The sequence below is a fragment of the Hemitrygon akajei genome, chromosome 9 (genome assembly GCF_048418815.1).
Source record: "Hemitrygon akajei chromosome 9, sHemAka1.3, whole genome shotgun sequence".
Lineage (NCBI taxonomy): Eukaryota > Metazoa > Chordata > Chondrichthyes > Myliobatiformes > Dasyatidae > Hemitrygon > Hemitrygon akajei.
In genome coordinates, this window is record NC_133132.1 from 66,217,271 (window position 1) to 66,240,554 (window position 23,284).

General features: G+C 38.8%; 1 protein-coding gene across 1 annotated transcript in view; it reads right to left on the reverse strand.

Moving 5' to 3' along the window:
* Nucleotides 1-23,284, reverse strand: part of LOC140732658 (dynein axonemal heavy chain 8-like) — a 952,247-nt gene that overhangs the window by 729,753 nt on the left and 199,210 nt on the right. Inside the window, exons 18-19 of the mRNA XM_073055351.1 lie at nt 18,437-18,517; nt 5,364-5,480 (exon numbers count right to left, since the gene is read on the reverse strand). Of these exons, the coding sequence (XP_072911452.1) occupies nt 5,364-5,480; nt 18,437-18,517 (198 nt within the window). The remainder of the gene's footprint in view (nt 1-5,363; nt 5,481-18,436; nt 18,518-23,284) is intronic.

A 23,284-nucleotide genomic window follows, 5' to 3' on the forward strand; every position in this document is an offset into this window, starting at 1 on the left:
ATTCAATTTCAAAATGGTATTCAACATATCAGATTCTTGTAAATATGAAAACTTAGGTAAATATTGTTGTAAAAAATATCTAACCTGAAAATATTGCAAATAATGTGTATGAGCGAGAGAAAATTTATTAATTAACTCTTCAAAAGTCATCAATCGACCATCACAAAATAAATCTGTAAAAGAATGGATCCCTTTATTATTCCATTGGAGAAAAATGGGGTCAGTTGTTGAAGGTTTAAATGAAAAGTTTTGATATAAAAAATTAGACAACTTAAATTGTTTAAAATTTTAAAAATTGCGAAACTGAACCTAAATCCATAGGGATTGTTTAATAACCGGATAGAGAATTAAATTTGGAATTTTAGAGAGCTGTAAAGGTAATGGAGCTCCTAAAATTGAAGTTAAATGAAATTGTTTAACAGCTTTGAATTCCAAATCAACCCATAATGGTTCTTGGTTCTTATCAAGCCAATATAACCAAAAACATAATTGTCTAATATTCACAGCCCAATAATAGTATTAAATTAGGAAGTGCAAGTCCACCATCTTTTTTAGATTTTTGTAAATGATACTTATTAATTCTTGGTCTCTTATTGATCCAAATAAAGGAAGAAATAAGGGAGTCAATTTGATCAAAAAATGTTTTAGTTAAAAAGATAGGTATATTTTGGAAAATATATAAAAATCTAGGTAAAATCATAATTTTCACAGCATGAATACCACCTATTAAAGAAAAAGTAAGTGGATTCCAACTAGAAAATAGTTGTTTCATGGAGTCCATTAAAGGAACTATATTCGCTTTATAGAGATCTTTATATTTTTTAGTAATTATAATACCTAAGTATCTAAATGTATTAACAATTCTAAAAGGAATATCATTATATATACTAACAGGGACATTTAATTGAAACAATTCACTTTTATTCAAGTTAAGTTTATATCCTGAAAATTTACCAAAATCTTTAAGTGTTTCAAAAAGATTGGGAATTGATTCCTCAAGATTTGAAATAAAAACCAAAAGATCATCTGCATAAAGAGACATCTTATGTATGGTTCCATTTATAGAAATACCATGAATATTTTTAGCTTCATGTAGTGTTATAGCTAAAGGCTCCAATACAAGATTAAATAATAAAGGACTTAATGGACATTCCTGTCTAGTGCCACGAGAAAGTGAGAAAAAAGACCTGCAGTTATTAGTAATGACTGTGGCAATAGGATTCTTATAAATCATTTGAATCCATCTGTTCAATTTATTACCAGAACCAAATTTTTCTAATACTTTAAACAAATATGGCCACTCAACTCTATCAAATGCCTTTTCTGCATCGAGAGAGATAACACATTGAGGTTGCTTAGATAATGATGAATATATAATGTTCATCACTCTCCAAACATTAGAGAAAGAATAACACCCTTTAATAAAGCCCGTTTGATCCATAGAAATGATTTTAGTTAAAATATTTTCCAAGTGATTAGCCATTATTTTAGAGAGAATTTTTGCATCCACATTTAATAGTGAAATAGGTCTATATGATGAACATTCAACAGGATCTTTATCTTTTTTAAGAATTAAGGAAATAGATGCTTCATAAAAAGAAGGTAAATTACCCTTTTCAAAGGATTCATGAAATATTTCCAAAAGATATGGAGAAAGTAATCTTTCAAAATTCTGTAAAATCCCACTGAATAGCCATCAAGTCCAGGAGCTTTACCTGATTGCATTGATAAAACAGCTTTCTGAATTTCATGTTCAGTAATTGGAGCATCAAACATCTGTTGATCTTCAACAGAAATTTGTGGAAATTTAATCTTATATAAAAAAGCCTTCATTTTGGAGGAATCTGCAGGAAATTGTGATCTATAAAGATCAGAGTAAAAATCTTGAAAAGTATTAGTAATATCCTCATGATTACTTGCTATATCTCCATTATTATGATTTTTTAAGATTTGTCTTTTAACTCTAGCTGCTCTTAATTGAGAAGCTAAGAGCTTATTATTTTTATCCCCAAAAATATAAAATTGACTTTTCAATTTAAGCAAATATCTTTCAATAGGATATGTTAGTAATAAATTATACTGTGATTGTAATTCTATTCTTCTTTTAAATGAAACAACATTTGGAAAGATTGCATTGATGTTATCTAATTCTTTAATTTGTTTAGAGATTTTATCTAATTCCATTCTTGTTTGTTTCTTCAGTTTAGCTATAAACAAAATAATTTGACCGAGTAAATAAGCTTTTAATGTATCCCAAATTACTAACTTAGAGACGTTTCCTATATTATTAAAAAGAAAAAAACTTTTATCTGAGCTTCGATAAACTCAACAAATGCTGAACTTTGTAATAAATGTTCTGGAAAATGCCAAAATGGTCTGGTAAAAATGACATCTTTCAGTTCAAATATTAAGTTTAAAGGAGCATGATCAGAGATAGCGATCGCATCATACTCACATTTCTGAACATCGAATAAAAGTCGAGTGTCAACTATAAAATAGTTGATTCTCAAATATTTATTATGAACATTGAGAAAAAAGAGTATTCTCTATCACTAGGGTGCATATGCCTCCAGATCTCAATTAAACTGTAATCAAATAAAAAGGAATTAATAAGTGATGCAGAATGATTAGGGAGTTGATATTTGAATGATGACTTATCCATTAAAGGATTTAGACAAGTATTAAAATTACCACCCATTAATAACATATATTCATTTAAATCAGGTAATAGAGCAAAAACAGCTTTAAAAATGAGGGATCATCAACATTTGGTCCATAAATATTAACCAAAACCATTTTCCAATCAAAATTATTCCTTTAACAATCAAAAATCTATCATTAATATCGGTTATAATATCCTCCTGATTAAAAGGGATATTGGAATCAATAAAAATAGAGACACCTCTAGTTTTACTCTGGGAGTTTGCATGAAACTGAGGATCCTTCCAAAATTTAAAAAAATCAATTTTTATCACATAACCTGATATGCATCTCTTGAGCAAAGATTATATCAGGCTGGAATCGGTTAATAACTTTAAATGTTTTCTTATGCTTAATAGGATGATTCCAACAGCGAACATTCCAAGTTAAAACATTTAACTGTTTAGATATCATCATGGAACTTTGCATCTAAAAACGCATGTCAGGATAGGGTAGTCAAAAATGGTGGAGATGAACAACAATAAAAATAATTGACGTATGCTCCGGGATTCCATAATGGGAAAAAAAAGGAAAAAAAATCCCACCCAAACTACAAAGCCCAGAAACAAGTCAATATCAATTGACGCAAACCCCAAGAAAGGCATAGATGCAAATGCAAAATCCACCTACCTAAGTAAAAAAAGAGAAAGAAAAAAAATAATCTCTGTCTCCCTCTACGGAACATAAAACTCATTACAGTCAACATATATCTCAATATCATTAACTTGGAAGGAAAGTGTTTTTCTTGTAAAACAAAACGACCTTCAATTGAAAGTAACCTTCATAACATTAGATAAGGGACGAAGAACACATCCAAAACAATTCTTGAAATATTTGCACAGAAGAAAAACAATCGCCATCTTTAAATTGTCCGGTCTATCTTTAAAACTGATGCACCATCAATAACTCACTCTGAGACGTAAGAAATGAGATATTGGCTTTTATTGACTGGAAGAATGAACAACACTACATCCTGGAGAATGAGGCCGGGCTCAGGCCTCAATCGCCTTTATACAGGGGTCTGTGGGAGGAGCCACAGGAGCAGTCAGCAGGAGTCTGTGGGAGGAGCCACAGGAGCAGTCCAGACAGGTATATGTAGTTCACCACAAAAACATAAAGAAATCCAAATAATTACTTTTAAAAAATCTTTACAAAAGCATACGAAACAAAAAAAAACAATTAATTCATTTAAATACTGCAGAAAAAAATTCTAAATGGTTCGAACTTATTACAGTCTATCAACAGTTCTCCCTCGATGTCTTCTGAAATTGAAGCCATCCAAACCAATCTTTTTCAGAGATAAAAATGTATTTTAAGGTAAAGTCTTCTGTGACCATCAAATCTTCCAATCTCATCACTCTTTACACCGCGAGACAATCAAGCCATTATAAATCATTCAAGCTTCAGGCTTCAGACTCGTCATTGGATGCGTCGGATAAAGAATTAATAAAACTCAATGCTTTGACTGGATCATCAAAAATATGAAAGCCAGACTTTTTGACAAAAAGCTTTAATTTCGCTGGATACTGAAGCAGTGGAAAGAGCTTTTTTTCATATACCAATTTCATAACTGATGCAAATCCAGCACGCTTCTTAACAATTTCACGTGGAAAATCTTCAAAAAACCGAATGTCTGAATTCTGATACTGAAATAGTATTTTTTTTCTAGCAAGCATAATAATACGGTCTTTGTCTCTGAAATGTAGAAAACACAACAATATGTCTGTTTTTACCTTGATCCAAAAATTTTAAAGTGCCGATTCTGTGAGCCATTTCGCTATCTGAAGGTTGTAAACAAACCTCTGGAAATAAAGACTGAAACATTTTTGCGAAATAATCCAGTGTGTTGGCCGATTCTGATTTCTCTTTTAATCCAACAATTCGAATATTATTCCAACGTGATCGAGCTTCGAGATCAACGATCCGTTGTTGGGCTTTTTCCAAACGAGAAGAAAGGTCAGCAGCATTTCAACTAACTTCTTTAAGATCAAGGCTCAAAGAGTCAACTTTTCCTTCGAATTTGTCTTTTAGTTGAGTTATCTCAATGCCAATATTGCTGATTTGAGATTCTAGTCTCTTTACCCGGGGGGGGGGGGGGTCCTCCGTGAATTCGTCAGCTTTTTTGGGCTTTCCATTGCCCGGGTCCGGATTTCTTTTGGCGCTTCTGAGAGTAGCCATAATTATAACTGTTATTCTACAGATCCGACTAAATAAAGTTCAAATTTCAAAGTTTAAGTCAGAAAAGGGAGAGATTCAAGGCGGACAAGAAGCGATTGTGTCTTACATGTCCGTAACCGCGAGGCGGAGTCCTAGCAATTTGCTGAAGTTTGATAATGTGCTTATCTGATGATTTAGTTTTGTAGTCTATCCCTGCCCGTCACAATCTGTTTATAATTTTCCATTTTAATACCTTTCTCTCTCACCACATCTTTGAAGCTTTGAACTCTTGCCCCTGCTGTTCTATTTAAATCTCCTATTTATGCAGTTTGCTCCAACACCGGTCCCAGCGCTTTTCAGGTATGGCTTTCCAACAGTATGGCTCCCACTTTCTCCAATACTTGTGCAGATGCCCCATGAATTAGAACTCATGATTATTTGAGATTTCTTTACTATTATCTTTCTGCACAATAAGTAAATATAAAGCTTTCAAATAATCTACTTACTTTCTTTAACAATGCAATCAATTCATCTACGGTTGTATCTACATCAGAGAAGAATTGTACACGTGTTAAAGATGACCAGTTCAGTAAAGTAACTCCTCGTCTTAGAATAGCTTCAATCTAAAATAAAGAAAGGGTCATAAAAGTGAATACTACTGGACAAAAACATAAACATTGCTGTAATTGATATTTGGGTTTATTTCTATTTTATTATATTGTTGTATCTACTTCAAATAAACAACTCCATTATATAGAATACGGCATTAATTGTGGACATCATGGTAAGATATATTAGAAAGTATCTAAATATCAAGAAGCAAAATGGGTACTGTACAGTTACATGCCCATCTCAGTCATAACATTCAAAGCATTCTCAGCTTGAGTTAGAAGTACAGTACCTTTCCAATATAGGCCATCCCCCAAGTTACAAACACCCAAATTATGGCCACCTGTACATACAGTAGAGTTCCCATGATATTATATTTGGAAATACATTCTTGTGAACAGAAAAATGTGTCTTCTCCACCTTTCCACTTTTAGTCATTATTTTCTTATCAGTCCTGTGTGCTTTTAATCCAATTCATTACAATATTGTGGAGGTTTGGTTACTACAGTGTGGTTTTGTGTATTTTCTGACTTATGGACTAAATCAACTTGTGGAAGTCTTTTGTAACCTGGGGATAACCTGTACAGGCCAGCACCTAGGAACTAATCACAAAGCAGCCTGCCTACTGTATGTACTCTATTTAATTCAATTAATTAGAATGATAACTAAAATATAAAGGGTAATAAGGAATAAAATGGGCGCAGAATGAAGTTCAGTATTTTGTGTCTAGGTATATCAGGCTAATGCATAGAGAGGCCTAAAACTATACATTAACAAAAAGTAACAAGAAATGTATGCACTCTTGTCCAAAAAAACATCATGATCTGTTCTTGCATTTACTCGCAACATATAGATATGAAATCTCCATCAGTCTTTCTTAAGAGGGACTGACCCTGACAGTGAACCCTCAGCTTGAGGCCATTTCTCCACCTACTCTATTTCCCATTAATTGATCCAAACCCAGCTATTCAAAGACCAAATGCTCCCAATCACAATACCTAGCAGCTTACATTCAATCTAATAGCTGCAGGCCTGAACTTCCTTCTAATCCATAATCTTTTCTCTCTTCCAATCTGAACTCCAGACCAACTCCTCTGACAGGCTTCAGGCTGATTCTTTCTCCTCCTAATCTTGGTTGAAACAACTCATTACTAATCATTGTCTGATGAACACTTACAGACGCAAACACAAGGAAATCTGCAGATGCTGGAAATTCAAGCAACACAAATGAAATGCAGGTGGAATGCAGGAGACCAGGCAGCATCTATAGGAAGAAGCACAGTCGACATTTCGGGTAGAGACCCGTTGTCAGGACTAACTGAAAGAAGAGTAGTAAGAGATTTGAAAGTGGGAGGGGGAGGGGAGATCCAAAATGATAGGAGAAGACAGAAAAGGGAAGGATGAAGCTAAGAGCTCGAAAGTTGATTGGCAAAAGGGATACACAGCTGGAGAAGGGAAAGGATTATGGGATGGGAGGCCTAGGGAGAAAGAAAGGGGGAGGGGAGGACCAGAGGGAGATGGAGAGCAGGCAAGGAGTGATTGTGAGAGGGGCAGAGAGAGAAAAAAGAGGGAGAGAAAAGAAGAAAAAAAAGGAGAGGAATAATAAATAAATAAAGATATAGGTTTGCAAACCATCTTTATATCCCCAAACAAAAATTGCCCTTCTGACCCTAAACCCTATCCTTTCTTTCCCTCAAGTATTCATCCACTGTATCCAGACCCTGTTCAAACCCAAATCTGGATTTATCTGAATTTGTTTGCATGCTTCATTATAGCTTTGTATAATCTTTATTTTTCTAACAGTGCAGGAAGCAGAGAGTTTACACAAGTGGATTGAACTAGCAAGATAGACAAAAGGAGGATCAGTGAATGATGTTGACTTGGATTTTTAGAAGGCCTTTGACAAGGTGCCAAACATGTGACTGTTAAACAAGATAAGAGTCCATGGTATTTTAGGAAGGTAATAACATGGACAGAAGATTGGTTGATTGCTGAATGCAAAGAGTGGGAACAAGCAGGGCCTTTTCTGGTTGGCTGTTGGTGACTAGCTATGTTCCTCAGGGATTGATGTTTTCACATTATATGTTAGTTAATGATCTAGATGACTTTGTAGCCAAGTGGAAGCTATCTGACTGGCTCTCCACATGGCCTTTGATCACCTGAATAGCAAAACCAACTGTACATTAGGCTGCTGTTTATTGATTACAGCTCAGCATTCAAACATAATCATACCTAGTTCTAACCAACAAGGTCCAAAACCTGGGCCTCTGTACCTCTCTCTGCAACTGGCTCCCTCCTTATCAGAAGACCACAGTCAGTACAGATCAGAAATAAGTTCTCCTCCTCGCTGACAATCAGCACCAGTGCACCTCAAGGATGCGTGCTTAGCCCACTGCTCTACTATCTGTCCATTCACAACTATGTGGCTAGGCACAATTCAGATGTTATCTATAGATGTACTGATGACACAACTATTATTGGTAGAATTTCAGATGGTAACAATCAGGTGTACAGGAGTGAGATGGATCAGCTGGTTGAGTGGTGTTGTAACAAGAATCTTGCACTCAACGTCAATAAGACCAAGTATTTACCAGTCCTCATTGAGAGATCAGCAGTAGAAAAGGTGAGTAATTTCAAGTTCCTGGGTGTCAACATCTCTGAAAATCTATCTTGGACCCAACGTATATAATGCTATTACTATGAAAGCATAACAGCAGCTATATTTCATTAGGAGTTTAAGGAGACTTGGTATGTCATCAATGACTCTTGCAAATTTCTACAGATGTACTGTGGAGAACATTCTAACTGGTTGCATCACAATCTGCACAGAATTGGAAAAAAAGCTTTAGAACATTGTAAATTCAGCTGGTTCCATCATTGGCAGTAGCCTCACCAACATCCAGGAGACTTTCAAAAGGCAGTGCCTCAAAAAGGCACCATTCATTATTAAGGACCCCCATCACCCAGGACATGCTCTCTTCTTGCTACTGGAGAGGCCTGAAGCCAAGAACACTCAAGAACAGCTTCTTCCCTATTGCCATCAGATTTCTGAATGGAAAATGTACTATGTACACTACCATACTATTTTTGCCCTCTCCCTTTGTGTTACTTATTTAATTCAAAATTTTATATATATATTTCTTATTGTAATTTATAGTTTTTTATCATGTTTTGTGATGTACTGCTGCAAAGTAACAAATTTTATAACAAATACCACTCATATTAAACCTGATTCTGATTCGAATTTGCGAATGATACAAAGTTAATGTGGAAGGATAAGTAGAGTTAAAGAAGATTAACTTGCAGATTGAGTTGGTAGTAGGAAGGCAAATGTAATTTTAGCATTCCCTTCAAGAGAACTAGAATAGAAAAGCAAGGATGTAATGTTAAGGCTTAATTGGTCAGACCACATTTGAAGTTTTGCAAGTGGGTTTGGACTCCATAACTAAGGACGTGCTGGCATTGATGAGGTTTCAGAGGATCTTTACAAGAATGAACCCAGGGATAAAACAGTTGCTGTATGAGCAGTATACTCACAGGAGTTCTGAAAGATGGGGGAGCAACTCACTGAAATCTATGGAATATAGAAATGCCTAAATAGAGTAGACATACATAGGATGTTTCCAGTCGTGAGAGAGTCTAGGAGCAAATAGCACAACCTCATAATATTTCTTTTAGAACAGAGATGAGAAAGAACAGGGCATGATGAATTTGTAAAATTCATTGTCAGAGACCCCTGCAGAGTCCAAGTCATTAGGTATATTTAAAGCAGAGGTTGATAAGTTCTTGAGGATGTCCAAGGTTTGGGAGAGTGCAAGAGAATGGGATTGTGAGGGAGAAATAAATCAACCATGATCAAATACAAGGGGTAAGTGATAAGTTCGTGGCCTAAGGTAGAAGGAGATGAGTTTTGCAGTTCTCGTTACATGCACATGCAGTTCAACTCTGTAATTATGCAGAAAGTTTGAAGTTAATAACTCATCTCCTTCTACCTTAGGCCACGAACTTATCAATCACCTCTGCTCTGGACACTTTCTGGAGGTCCAAGATCCATATGCTCCACGACCACTGGACTAAGTGTGTAAATGTAGGAGGGGACTATGTTGAAAAATAAATGTGCTAGGTTTTCTAAAATTGACTCCTTCTACCTTAGGCCATGAACTTATCAATCACCCCTTGTAGCTGAGCGGACTTGATGAGCTAAATAAACTAATTCTGTTCCTATATCTTATGGTCTATTACATAAAGATTTCCACCTTGGGAAATTGATTATTTACAATCCCTCAAGATGGCACTTAGCTGCAACCTCCATTGGGGTTATGGCTCAGTTTTACTTGTTCTTGTTTTTTATTAAAGTTATTTTAGTCTTTTTTGGTTTTGTGGGGGTGGGTTTGTGGAGGGAAGTTAGGGGTCAGGTTAGGGTATTAGGGACAGGGATGTGGGTGAACAGGGAATTAGAGGATAGGCCAGAGTTTGAAATCTCCACTCTTCATTCCAAGAACAGAGACACAAACATCCACACACTGGGCCGCGATGTCCAGCTTGATGCTGGGCTGATGTACCAGTGTGGATGAAGGCTAGTAGCTCCCCTAGGGTCAGCGAGTGGTTGGTGGGTTCAAGAGTCAGAGTTCTATGTGGGCGAGAGGGACATGGACTGATGACCCCCTGGGTTCATGAATCAGTGACCTGAGATCAAGGCCAAGTGTTTGGATCCCATCATCAGTGAAGCCTCGTTTTCGATGGTTGGCAAATGCTATTTACAATGTCTAGGACTGAGGCCCAGATTGGCACCATAAAGTGTGGCAACATATGTGGGCTGCCCCTAGTGCACACTTCGGTGTGTTAGTTTTTAATGCAAATGACACATTTCATTATATGTTTTAATGTACATGTGATAGATAAACTTCAATCTTGAATAATACTCTCCCGGGATTAGCGAATACTCTCTCCTCCAGATAACATCCTTACCCTGCTAATCAATATTTTGCTGTATCCTATGGTAACCCCCCAAGCTTCCCTTTTGAAACTGGAATCTGTAGTCACAATGACTGTAATGATAAACAATACTTTAAGAATGTTTAAGCACATCAGTGATTTTACAGTTGCTAGACAAACCCAACTGACTTGGGAGCCTGGATCACCCTGAAAGCAATTGCAGTACCTGGAGGTGGGAGATGGGCCAGGGGGAGGCCGCCATTATACCAAAAGTATGGATGTTGTAGAGACTGTAGTGCTGGGAACTTGAGACCCATCCCCTAGCAGTCATTAGAAAACAGGATGGAAAATTACTCAATGACTCTAAAATCTGAGAGCATATTAGAAAGACATGAGAAACTGTAATGCATTCTGTTACACAGAGACATGGCTCACTCACAGCTCTCTGGGTATGACACTCTACTCCAGGAGGTTTCAGCATTCATTGTATGGATCAGATGGTAGTGGCAGTTAAAGCCAGAGGCAGTGATATTTGCTTCTGTTTTAAAATGACATGATACTTAAAGATGACAGGTCTGTCTCAGTCCTGCTCCAGCACTTGGAACATATAGTGGCCATGTGTCATCCATACTATCTCCCAGGTGGACTCTCCACTGTTGTCCTGGTGTTAATATACATCCCGCTCTGGCAGGCATCAAGCTGGCACTGGAAGAACTAAGCATAGTGATTAACATACAGGAAATTGTGATGGATTTCAACCAAGCTAGCCTGAAGAATCTGCCGAACTCCTATAAGCATGTCACGTCTAACACCAGAGCACCCAACACACTAGACCAGCTAAAAAGCTATTACAAGAGCAAAGAGCCATCTTGGACAAAGGCAGAGAGGCAAATGGATACTTGACACCTGTGGTAGGGCTTGCATGCCATCACATTCTACAAAGTGAATTTAATTCCCATAAATGTCAATGATACATAATTCCTGAATGAACAATGCCTTTTATGCAAGCTTTGAGAGTGAGAATAATGACACACCTGTGCAAAGCCTCACAGCATCCAACGACCCCCTGATCTCAGTCTCAGAGGCTAACATCGGAACATTCTTCAGGAGAGTGAAACTTGCTGGAGTGAACAGAGGCATCTTTAACCTCTCATTTCTGCAATTTTGAGGATTCCATTGCTTCAAGATGGCATTAGTTTCAGCAGTACCAAAAAAGAGCATGGTGATGTGACTCAACACTACCATCTGATCACACATGGTACACCCACTGTAATGAAGTACTTTGAAAGATGCATTATGGTTTGAATCAACTCCTGCCTCAGTAAGGACCTGGACCAACTTCATTTCCTTACCACTGTAACAGGTCTATAGAAGACACGATCTCACTAGCTCTCCACTCTGCTCTGGAAAACCTGGACAACCAGAGCACATACAACACATACTCAATGTTCAACACCATCATCCCTTGGAATTTATCTTCAGTCTCTAAGACCTGAGCCTCTGTACCTCCCTCTACAATTGGATTCTTGGGAGAGGCCACAATGAGTGCAGATCATTTCTCCTCACTGACCATCAATATTAGTGCCCTTCTCAGGGCTGTCTGCTTAATGCCCTGGTGGAGACAGTATGGCTAAGCATAGCTCCAACATCATCTACCAATTTGACAAGTACACTATTGTTGAAGGTAGAATCACAGATGGTGATGAGGCAGCATACAGGAGTGAGAGACCATCTAGTTAAATGGTATTGTAACAACAACCTTATACTTAATCTCAAAAAACAATGGAATTGAATCTGGTCTTCAGGAAGGGGTAGTCAACATTCTGTCCTCATTGAACAATCTGAGGTGGAAAAAGTGAGCAGCTTCCCTCCATTGAGTCACTTCCCTCAGAGGGTCTGCTGGTTCAAGTCACTGGCATCAGAGGGGCCTCTGGTTCTAGTTGTTGCTATTGGAAGGGCTGCTGATTTGAGTTGCTGTCATTGGAGGGACCACTCATTCAAGTCGTTGCCATTGGAGGGGCCACTGGGTGCTAGATGTTATCAAAATTCTGATATTTATGGATTGGAATGTAGCTCAAACTAACTGTAGCTCATATCGGCTTCTTTCAATTCAATCTTTTTTTCATGTTCTTGCCTATTCTTTCTTGCTGCAGATTGGTGGGCTGGGAGTTGGTGATCAGTTAGTTCTTGTGCAAGGGACAGGTTTGGGGTTTGCGGGTTTTTGTTTCTTTTTCTTTTCATGTGGGGGTAATTGATATCTTTCTTTCAATTACTTGTATGGTTTTCTGTATTCAATGTCTATCTGGAGAAGACAAATTACTGAGCTATATTCTGCATAAATACTTTGATAGTAAAATGAACCTTTAAAACTTGGGGCTTCAAGTTCCTGACTGTCAACATCTCAAAGGACCTATCCTGGGCCAGCAGATAGATACAGCTATGAAGCAGGCATGCCAGTGTCTCTAACTTCTTAGAAGTTTAAGGAGATTCGGTACATCATGAAAGACTGACGAACTTTAACAATGGAAAGTGTTCTGACTGATTTCACCATAGCCTAGTATGGAAACTACGTTTGTATAATACATAGGAATCCAAGAGGTTATAGAGAGGTGAACTTCCATCAATCATAAAACTTTCCCCACTATTGAAGACATCTAAAAGTGCTGATGTCTCAGGCAGTCAACATCCATCATCAGGGACCTCTACCAAAGAGGACATACCATCATCTCAATGCTGCCATCAGGCTGAAGGTACAGGAGCCTGAAGTCCCACAGCTCAAAGTTCAATAGCAGCTTCTTCCCCAGTGCCATCAGGTACTTGAAATGACCTGAAAAGCCAAAACCTTAGACAATAGACAGTAGGTGCAGGAGTAGGCCATTCAGCCCTTCTAGCCAGCACCGCCATTCACTGTGATCATGGCTGATCATACACAATCAGTACCCCGTTCCTGCCCTCTCCCCATATCCCTATATATAGACTATATATCTTTTCTCTCTCTCTCTCAATTTTTTAAACTTTATTCATTTTTACAGGATATGGGCGTCACCAGCTAAACCAGCATTTATTGGCTATGCCTAGTGGCCCTTGAGAAGGTGGTAATGAGCTGCCTTCTTGAACCACTGCAGTCCCTGAGGTGTAGGTACATCCACAGTGCTGTTAAGGAGGGAATTCCATGATTTTGACCCAGCGATAATGAAGGAACAGTGATGTTTCCAAGTCAGAATGGTGAGTGACTTGGAGGGGGATTTCCAAGTGGTGGTGTTCCCAGGTATCTGCTGTTCTTGTCTTTCTGGATTAGTGGTCGCCAACCTTTAAGCCCAAGATCCCCTACTTCGGCCTTAGTGAAAGGCAAAATCTACCTACTAAATCGTTTAGAGAAAGAACAGCTCAGATTGTACTTCCAACTTGAGGCCCTTTATTTGGGCTAATTGTATTTGAATTACATAAAATGCTTTTGTCAAACTTTCAAATTAATTCAACCAAGGAAATACTAACTAGCATATCAAACAGGCCATAACTGTCTTTCTTTAGAATATTACAATACTTCATACCTTTAATTCTAAGTTTCATTATTTAATTTTATTTTATTTCAACACAAAAAATGAACAAATAAAAATTGACTGTTGCACTCAGTGTGATGACTGGGGCTGAATACTTTCTGCTATTCCCTGAAATTTGGCTCATAACTACAGACAGCCAGTCTGAGATAGTCTGTGAGGTGTCTGGCAGTAAGACAGCTCCTGTACTTAGATTTAATCATTTTAATCTGTGAAAATGCAATTTCACACAGATAAGTTGACCTGAAGTAGGCACTGACTTTTAGTGCGCATGTGGTGAGCTGAGGAAACTTCTCCCTGCTGACAAGCCCCCAAAAGTCACCGTCCCTTGATCTTGCTTTAAACTCGATGTCATTTTGCAAATCAATTATTTCAATTTCAATATCACTTGGCACACCATATACTTGCTGGAATTTGGCTGCTATCTGTTCTAAATCGATCGGCAGAAATGGGTTTGAAATAAATGTAGCAATATCTTTCATGACGTTTAACTCCCCAAAATGCCGATCGAACTCTATTGCCAGTTTGTCTAGGTAAGCACAGGGCGAAAAGCATTTTTTCCTTGATGGCCTGTAACATTTTCTCCTAGTTGGGAAAGTGTGTTAGCCTCCCGTTCTTTAAATTTGAAATCCAAACACCAAGCTTGGACTGCGCTTATCATGTGGGGCGGGTGTCAGTCTTTTCCCATGAGCTCGTTGTTAAGTGCGTTTAATTTAGCCATTAGGTCTGTCAGAAACCCTAAATCCAGTAGCCATGCATCATCTGACAGTTCCTCATGCTCCTCGTTTCTTGTTGACAGAAAAGTCTTTATCTCAGGCAGCAAGCCAACAGAATATTGCAGCACTTTGCTGCGACTCAACAACCGGACAGACGGACCATACACACATGCGCACCGGGCAGAAAGGAAGTAAGTAAAACCCCGCAACCCCAGAAACAACCTCTCTTTACAAACAGCTTTCCGTATCGGGAGTATTGCTATATTACCATTATCCTAATTAGTATTACTTATTTTTATAATGCTCACATTACAACAGGATTTGTGTATTTATTTTTCGTGGGTTTTTTTGGGATCTACTGGGAAAGTCTCAAAGATCGACCAGTTGATCGCGATCAACTGGTTGGCAACCACTATTCTAGATTGTTGGGTCGTGGGTCTGGAAGGTGCTGCCTTAGGAACTTTGGTGTGTTGTTGCTGTGCATCTTGTAGATAGTACACACTGCTGTACCTGTTTGTCGATGTTGGAGGGAGTGGATGCTTGTGGAAGGGGCACCAATTAAGTGGGCTGCCTTGTACTGGATGGTGTCAAGCTTCCTGAGTATTGATGGAGTTACACTCATCCAGCCAAGTGGCAGGTATTCCATTACACTACTGAACTGAGCCTTATAGATGATGGACAGGCTTTGGGGAGACAGGAGGTGAGTTACACGCCACAGGATTCCTAGCATTTGACCCGTCTGGAAGCCATGGTGTTTATAATGGCTAGACCAGTTCAGGTTCCTGTCAATGGTAACCCTCAAGATGTTGATAGTAGGGGATTCAGTGATAGTGATGCTATTGAGTGTCAAGGGATGATGGTTAGAGCCTCTCTTGTTGGAGATGGCCATTGCCTGGCACTTGCATGACTCAAATGTTACTTGCCACTTGTTAGTCCAAGCCTGGATATTGTTCAGGTCCTGCTGCATCTGGGTATGAACTGCTTCACTATCTGAGGAGTCATGAATGGTGCAGAACATTGTGCAATTGTCTGTGAACATCCCCACTTCTGACCTTATAACAGAAGGAAGGTCACTGATGAAGCAGATGAAAATGATTGGTCTGAGGACACTTCTCTGCGGAACTCCTGCAGTAATGTCCTGAAGATGAGATGATTGACCTCCAACCACCGCAACCATCTTTCTTTGTGTCAGGTATGACTCCGACCAGCAGAGGGGTTTCCCCCTAATTCCCATTGACTCCATTTTAGCTAGGGCACCCTGATGCCATATTTCATCAAGTGTTGCCTTGATGTTGAGGGCTATCACTTTCACTTCATCTCTGGCATTTAGCTCTTTGGTCCCTGTTTGGACCAAGGAGGTATTGAGGTCAGGAGATGAGTGGCCTTGATGGAACCCAAACTTGGCATCCGTAAGCAAGTTATTGCTGAGTAGGAGATGCATGATAGCACCGTGGATGACCCTTCTACTACTTTGATGATTTAGAGTAGGCTGACAGGATGGTAATTGGGTGGGCTGGACTTGTCCTGTTTCTTGTGTACAGGACAGACATGGGCAATTTTCCACATTGCTAGGTAAATGCCAGTGTTGTAGCTGTACTGGAACAGCTTGGCTTGTGGCACGACAAGCTGGAGCACATGCCATCAGGACTATTGCCAGGCTTTTGTCCGGGTCCATAGCCTTTGCTGAATCCAGTGCTTTCAGTTGTTTCTTGATATCACGTGGAGTGAATCGGATTGGCTGCATAATGACATTTGGGATGCTGGGGACTTCTGGAGGAGGCCAAGCTGGATCATCTTCTCGGCACTTAGGACAGAAGATTGGTGCAAATGCCTCAGCCTTATCTTTAGCATGATGTGCTGGACTCCTCTATCACTGAGGATGGAGATATTTGTGGAGCCTCCTCCTCCAGTGATTTGTTCGATTGCCCACCACCATTCACGGCTGGATGTGGCAGGACTACAGAGCTTAGATCTGATCTGTTGTTTGTGCGACCATTTAGCTCTGTCTATTACTTGCTGCTTATGGTGTTTGGCATGCAAATAGTCCTGTATTGTGGCTTCACCAGGGTGAATTCCCATATTGAGGTATGCCTGGTGTTGTTCTCGGCATACCCTCCTGCACTCTTCTTTGAACCAGGGTTAATCCCTTGGCCTGGTGGTAATGTTAAGAGTGGGAGATATATGGGGCCATGGGGTTACAGAATGTAGTTGAGTACAATTCTGCAGCTGCTGATTGCCCACAACGTCTTATAGATGTCCAGTCTTGGGATGCTAAATCTGTTCTAAGTCCATCTCACTTAGCATGGTGGTAGTGCCACACAATTTGGTGGAAGGTTTCTTCAATGTGGAGATGGGATTTAGTCTCCACAAATACTGTGCGGTGTTTACTTCAACCAATGCTGTCATGGACAGATGCTTCCACGGCAGGCAGGTTGGTGAGAATGAGGTCAATTATTTTTTCCATCTTGTTGGTTCCCTCACCACCTGCTGTAATCCCAATATAGTAGCTATGTCCAGTAGAACCCAACCAGCTCAGTCTGTGGTGCTACTACCGAGCCACTCTTGGTGATGGACATTGAAGTCCCCCACCGAGAGTACATTTTGTGCCCTAGCCACACTTAATGCCTCCTCCAAGTGCTGGTACATGGAGAAGTACTGATTCATCAGCTGAGGGAGGACGGTACGTGGTAATCAGCCGGAGGTTTCCTTGCCCATGTTTAACCTGGTGCCATGAGACTTCAAGCGGTCTAGAGTCAACGTTAGGAATTACCAGAGCACTCCCTCTCTGCTGTATACCACTGTGCCAACACCTCTGCTAGGTCAGTCCTGCTGGTGAGACAGTACGTACCCAGGAATGGTGATGGTGGAGTCTGGAATGTTAACTGTAAGGTATGATTCTGTCAGTACAACTATGTCAGGCTATTGCTTGACTAGTCTGTGAGACAGCTCTCCCAACTTTGGCACAAGTCCCCAGATGTTAGGAAAGAGGACTTTGCATGGCTGGTTTTGCCATTATCACTTCCAGTATCTGCGTTGATGCTGGATTATCCGTCCAGATTCATTCCTTAATATTTTCTTTTTATCAGTTGGATACAAGTGAATGGCTTGCTAGGCCATTTCAGAGGGCATTTAAGAATCAGCCACATTGCTGTTGGTCTGGAGTCACATATAGGCCAAACCAGGTAAGGATGGCAGGATTACTCCCCTAAAGTACATTAGTGAACCAGATGAGTTTTTACAACAACTAACATGGTTTCATGATCATCAGATATTTTCACTGAATTCAAATTCACCATCTGCCCTGGTGGGATTTGAACTCAATTCCCTAGCGTATAATTGTGTCTTTGGATTACTGATCCAGTGGCATTTACCACTATGCCAAATCTCCCTCTCAAATGGCACAAATGTCATTATGTTTTTTTGTCTTATTTGTGTAATTTATGTTAATTTAAGTTTATGTTATCTTACTTTTGCCATATTCATAATGTAGTGTGCTGCTGCTGCAAAAAAGCTAATTTTCCACAATATTTATACCGTGTATGTATGCCTATGATAATAGACTACAGCTTGAACCACCCATGATTGTTTTTGTGATTGGGAACTTGTACCACCACTTTAATCCAGTTGACTTCATAGAAAGCACATGGCTTCAAGGATTGTGACAGAGCTAATGCAATCCAATCCATTACCAATATGCATTAATTGAGACAGGAAACAAATATAATAAAAATTTGTCTCTTATATTTTGAATTTAATACTTACTTTATTAATTTTTGGAGTTATCAATGCTGTATACTCAGAAGGCATTTCTTGGGATACTCTTTCAAATTTATGAAGTATGGCCTATTCATGGTAAAAGACAGGAAGAAAAGTTTTAATATGCAAGTTTATTTTCTTTCTATCCATCAACACTAATTTGAGTCCATATTTGTTCCAAACAATGATACTTAAACTAGCTGTGAATACAGTATTTTTCTCCATGCCATTAACTCCAATTTATGCTGTTCCTTAATCTGAGAGAATGCGAAAGTCTGTAAGCAATATAAGCACTTGTGTCTAAATTAAATACATTAAATGGACTACCAAAGCAGCAAATGACATCCTTTGTGTGTCACTGGCCAGTTTGTGTAAGGAGATAACAACTGTATTATGTGCAGAAATTATCTACAGAATTAATACGTATCACCTGATGAACTTTCATTTTTATTTCATACCATGGTATGAGCCATCATGAAGGCTACTTTTTAAAATATTTTAAAGATATCACACAATAATATAAATTCTTGCTGACATTTTTATTGCTTTACAGAGTCTAAAAATTTACTCTTTCTGCTCAAGGTTTGTTTTTGCCAATTTTGTGCTATCAAATCAAATAATCTGTCCTTGTTTTGCATTTTAGAGCAGCTATTGGGAAAGAGCAGTGCATGAAAGAGCACCTATACACACAAGAACAACAAATTAGTTTTTTCCTGCTTCACCTTGACTAACAAAAAATGTGTCAGGAGCATTTGTGTAAATAAGAAGACAGTTATCTTGCTACTGAAGCCAAACTATGGTCTCTATTAGTACTACTGGCAGTTTTAAGAACATACAGTATTAAGCAGGAACATCAGAAACATAAGCAGTAAGCTATCTGGCCCTTAGAGCCTGCTCCAGCCTCAATCAAGTGTAAACCTGATTGTATACCATTTTCAAACATCATCCCTACATTCCTGAATTTGTTAGTTATTTATTTTAAAAGCTTTTAGAAATCCTAGGATATGACTTCAACTGCATTATCTTGTTTTACTTTTGCTATTACTCATTCAAATTTTTACTTATTAACAATATTGGCAACAAAATAGAATACTTGTTATCAAATGTTTCCAAAGGTAAAAAGATAATCTGTTAATGTAAGAAATGCAAGTGAAAACATATGCTATTAACAAGTTATTTGAAGAGCTGATCTTTAGCAAACATATATATTGGCAAATATCATTTCATCCATAGAACTTAAAATAAAGACTACTTTCTAAATATCATAACATTGGGGGATGGAGTAGGTAGTTAGGGGAGCCTTTAGATGTAGATTAAAATATAATTTGAAAATATGGAAATTAAAAGGCAAACAAAATAATTTTCCTTTCAAGTGAAAGAGCTATGATGCAAATTCATAGAACTAGAACAAAACAGCACACACCACAAGAACATGCCCTTCAGACCACCATGCCTGCTTCAACCATGAAGCTAATCTAAACTAACGTTATCTTATGATATGTGGTCCATATCCCTATGGTTCTGCCTATTTATGTGTTTGTATGTATTTAAATATTGCTATCATATCCATTTCTACCTCCTCCTCAGGCACTGTGTTAAAGGCCCCTGCCACTCTGTATAAAAATAAAAATTGCTTCACAAATTTCTTTTAAATTTTTATCCCTCTCACTTTAAACATATGTTCTCTGGTATTTGATGTTCAATTAGATGGACTAAAATGAAATGGGAGTTTGTGGCATTTGTGTGGCATGAATGTTACTTTCCATCTATCACATTAGACCTGGATACTGTCCAGGCCTTTTTGCATTTTGTTGTGGACTGCTTCATTTTCTGAGGAGCTGAGAATAGTGTTCAACACTGTAAGATCAACAAAACCCACCCCTACTTCTGACCTTATAATTGAAGGAATTGAAGGTGGTTGGACCTAGGACATTACTCTGAGGACTCCTGCAGAGATGTCCTGTGACTGAAATGATTGACTCCAACCACCTGAACCATCTTTCTTTGTTCGAGGTCATACCTCAGTTTCTTGTATGAAGGTCATACCTCGATTTCCTGAACAGGTCAGGATCACCCAATTTGAATACTGCAGATTTGGACTTCAGTAGGGAGCAAATCTCTCATTTCATTCATGGTTTCCAGTTGTGAAATAAACACCTGATTTGATGACTTTGGTATGCAATCCTCTATACACTTAATTATGAAGTCTGTAATAGTGTTGATATTCTCACTGGCTCTTGGGCCCCTGAATATGGACCAGTCTACTAATTCAAAGCAGTTGCATAGAAGCTCATCTATTTCCTCATAATGGGACTGTACATCTTTCTGTACAGTTTGTACACAGGGAGAAGGCACATGGGCTTTGAGAGGAGTGGGGCAAATGGGACTAGCTTAGTTAGGCAACTTAGGCAGCATGGATGAGTTGACTGAAGACTTGATTTCAACATTTAAGAGAAATTTGGGTAAGTACATGGATAGGAGAGGTATGGAGGGCTATGCTCAAAGGGCAGGTTGATGGGACTTGGCAGAATAATAGTTCAGCATGGACTAGATAGGTCTTACTTCTTCTAGTTCTGATGAAGGGTCTCAGCCCAAATGTTAACTGTACTTTTTTCCATAGACGCTGCCTGGCCTGCTGAGTTCTTCCAGTGTTGTGTGTGTGTGTTGCTTGAAAAACCCCTTTCTACCAGGTGTCTGTAAAGACATGGCTGGTTAGCCCCTTGCTGACAAGCCAATGGACTTAGTGGTGAGAAAACCATCTTTATCAAACTCCATACATCTAGGGTCGATATGATTTGGATTCCACCAGACCAGGAGAGCTGGGATGTTTAGACCACCTGTACCCCAAACTGAGCGAATACTGTATAAATGCTGCCCTCTTGCAATTACCTATCAGCAAGAAATAACAGATCGTACACTGCATACAATTATAAAGAAAGCATACTTACAAATTTAAGCTTTATTGAACAGGAGAAAGAAAAAACAGTAAAAGGGCCCATTGCTGTTAACCTAGTCCAAATGCGTAAGTTGGAGCTCATCTTGAAGTTGTCTTTAACTCACATACTAGACCCATGGTCTGCATGAAAGTACACAACATCTTCCAAATGTCAATTGAAATCCATCTCTTAATAAATGGGCTCCCCCACAGGAGTATTGGCCCTTCCTCCTTGAAGTCATTCATCTGAAGAAAGCAGCTTATGCAAAAGGAACAGCATTCTCAGCCATCTTCCCTCCTGTCTTCTCCTAGCTCCCGCCAAAAAGACCTCGACCCACACCAGTGCCCATCACAAAAACCTCCACCCTGCATTCTCTAAAACCTTCTCCCAATTCCACCAATGACTGGCTAATACAACATTCCTAAGTTGAATAACATAACCCTTTATCTTCAGCTCAAACCCAAACATGCTAAAGCAGAACAGACTGCTCTTACAGAACTGCTAAAATGAAATACTGTACCTACAGTATAGCAGTAAAAATCTTAACTAGGGTGTTACACTTGGGTTTCCAGCACCTGCAGATCTTCTCTTGTTTGTGATAGGCTGAAGGACCAGTTTCTTTGCTGTAATGTTCAATTACTCTATCACTCTGCCCATCCAAATATCTTTTAAATTCAACAAATGAGAGATTGAATAGATTGGTCCTGTATTCTCTTGAGTTTAGAAGAATGGGAGTTAATTTTCTTGAAGATTACATTCTTACAGGGCTCAACAGGCTGGATGTAAGATTGCTTACAGTAACTGACAAATCTACTGCTAAGGATCACAGTCAAGATCAAAATTGAGGGAAAATATTCTTAGATCTAGTCCTGTGCAATGAGACAGGTAAGATTAATGATCTTGTAGACAGGGATCCTCTTGGAAAGAGTGATCATAGTATGACTGAATTTCGCATTCAGATGGAGGATGAAATAGTTAGATCTAAAACTAGTGTATTATGCTTGAACAAGGGAGACTACAACAGGATGAGGGAGGAGTTGGCTGATGTGGATTGGGAGCACAGGCTATTTGGTAGGACAGTTGAGAAACAGTGGAATACTTTCAAAGAGATTTTTCACAGTGCTCAACAAAAGTATATTCCAGTCAAAAGTAAGGACAGTAAGTGTGGGGAGAGCCAGCCTTGGATAACTAAGGAAATAAAAGATAGTATCAAATTAAAAACTCATGTGTACAAAGTCGCAAAGAGTAGTGGGAGACTGGAGGATTAGGAAAACGTTAAAAAGCATCAAAGAACAACTAAACAAAAAATAAGGAAAGGGAAGATAGAGCATGAAAGTAAATTAGCACTAAATATAAAAACAGATAGCAAAAGTTTTTATAAATATATAAAGCAGAAGAGGATGGCTCAAGTCAACGAAGGTCCCTTGGAAGACGAGAAGGGGAAATTGATATAGGGTGATAAGGAAATGGCTGAGGCATTGACTACTTTGTGTCGGTCTTCACGGTGGAAGACACCTCTAATATGGCAAAGAAGGATGTTATGGATGAAATGAGAGGTGAGGATCTTGATAAAATCACTGTCACTAAACAGATAGTGATGAGCAAACCAGAGGTCCCGAAGGTAGATAAGTCCCCTGATCCTGATGGGATACATCCCAGGATGTTGAGGGAATTGGCGGAGGTTATAGAAGACACCTTGGTAATCATTTTCCAAAACTCTCTAGACTCTGGGCAGGTCCCGGTGGATTGGAAGACAGCAAATGTCACGCCACTTTTTAAAAAAGGATGTAGGCAAAAGTCAGGCAACTATAGGCCAGTTAGCATCACATCTATAGTCGGTAAAATGCTTGAAGCTGTCATTAAGTGAGAAATAGCAAAACATTTAGAAAGGAGTGGTTCCATTAGACAAATGCAGCAT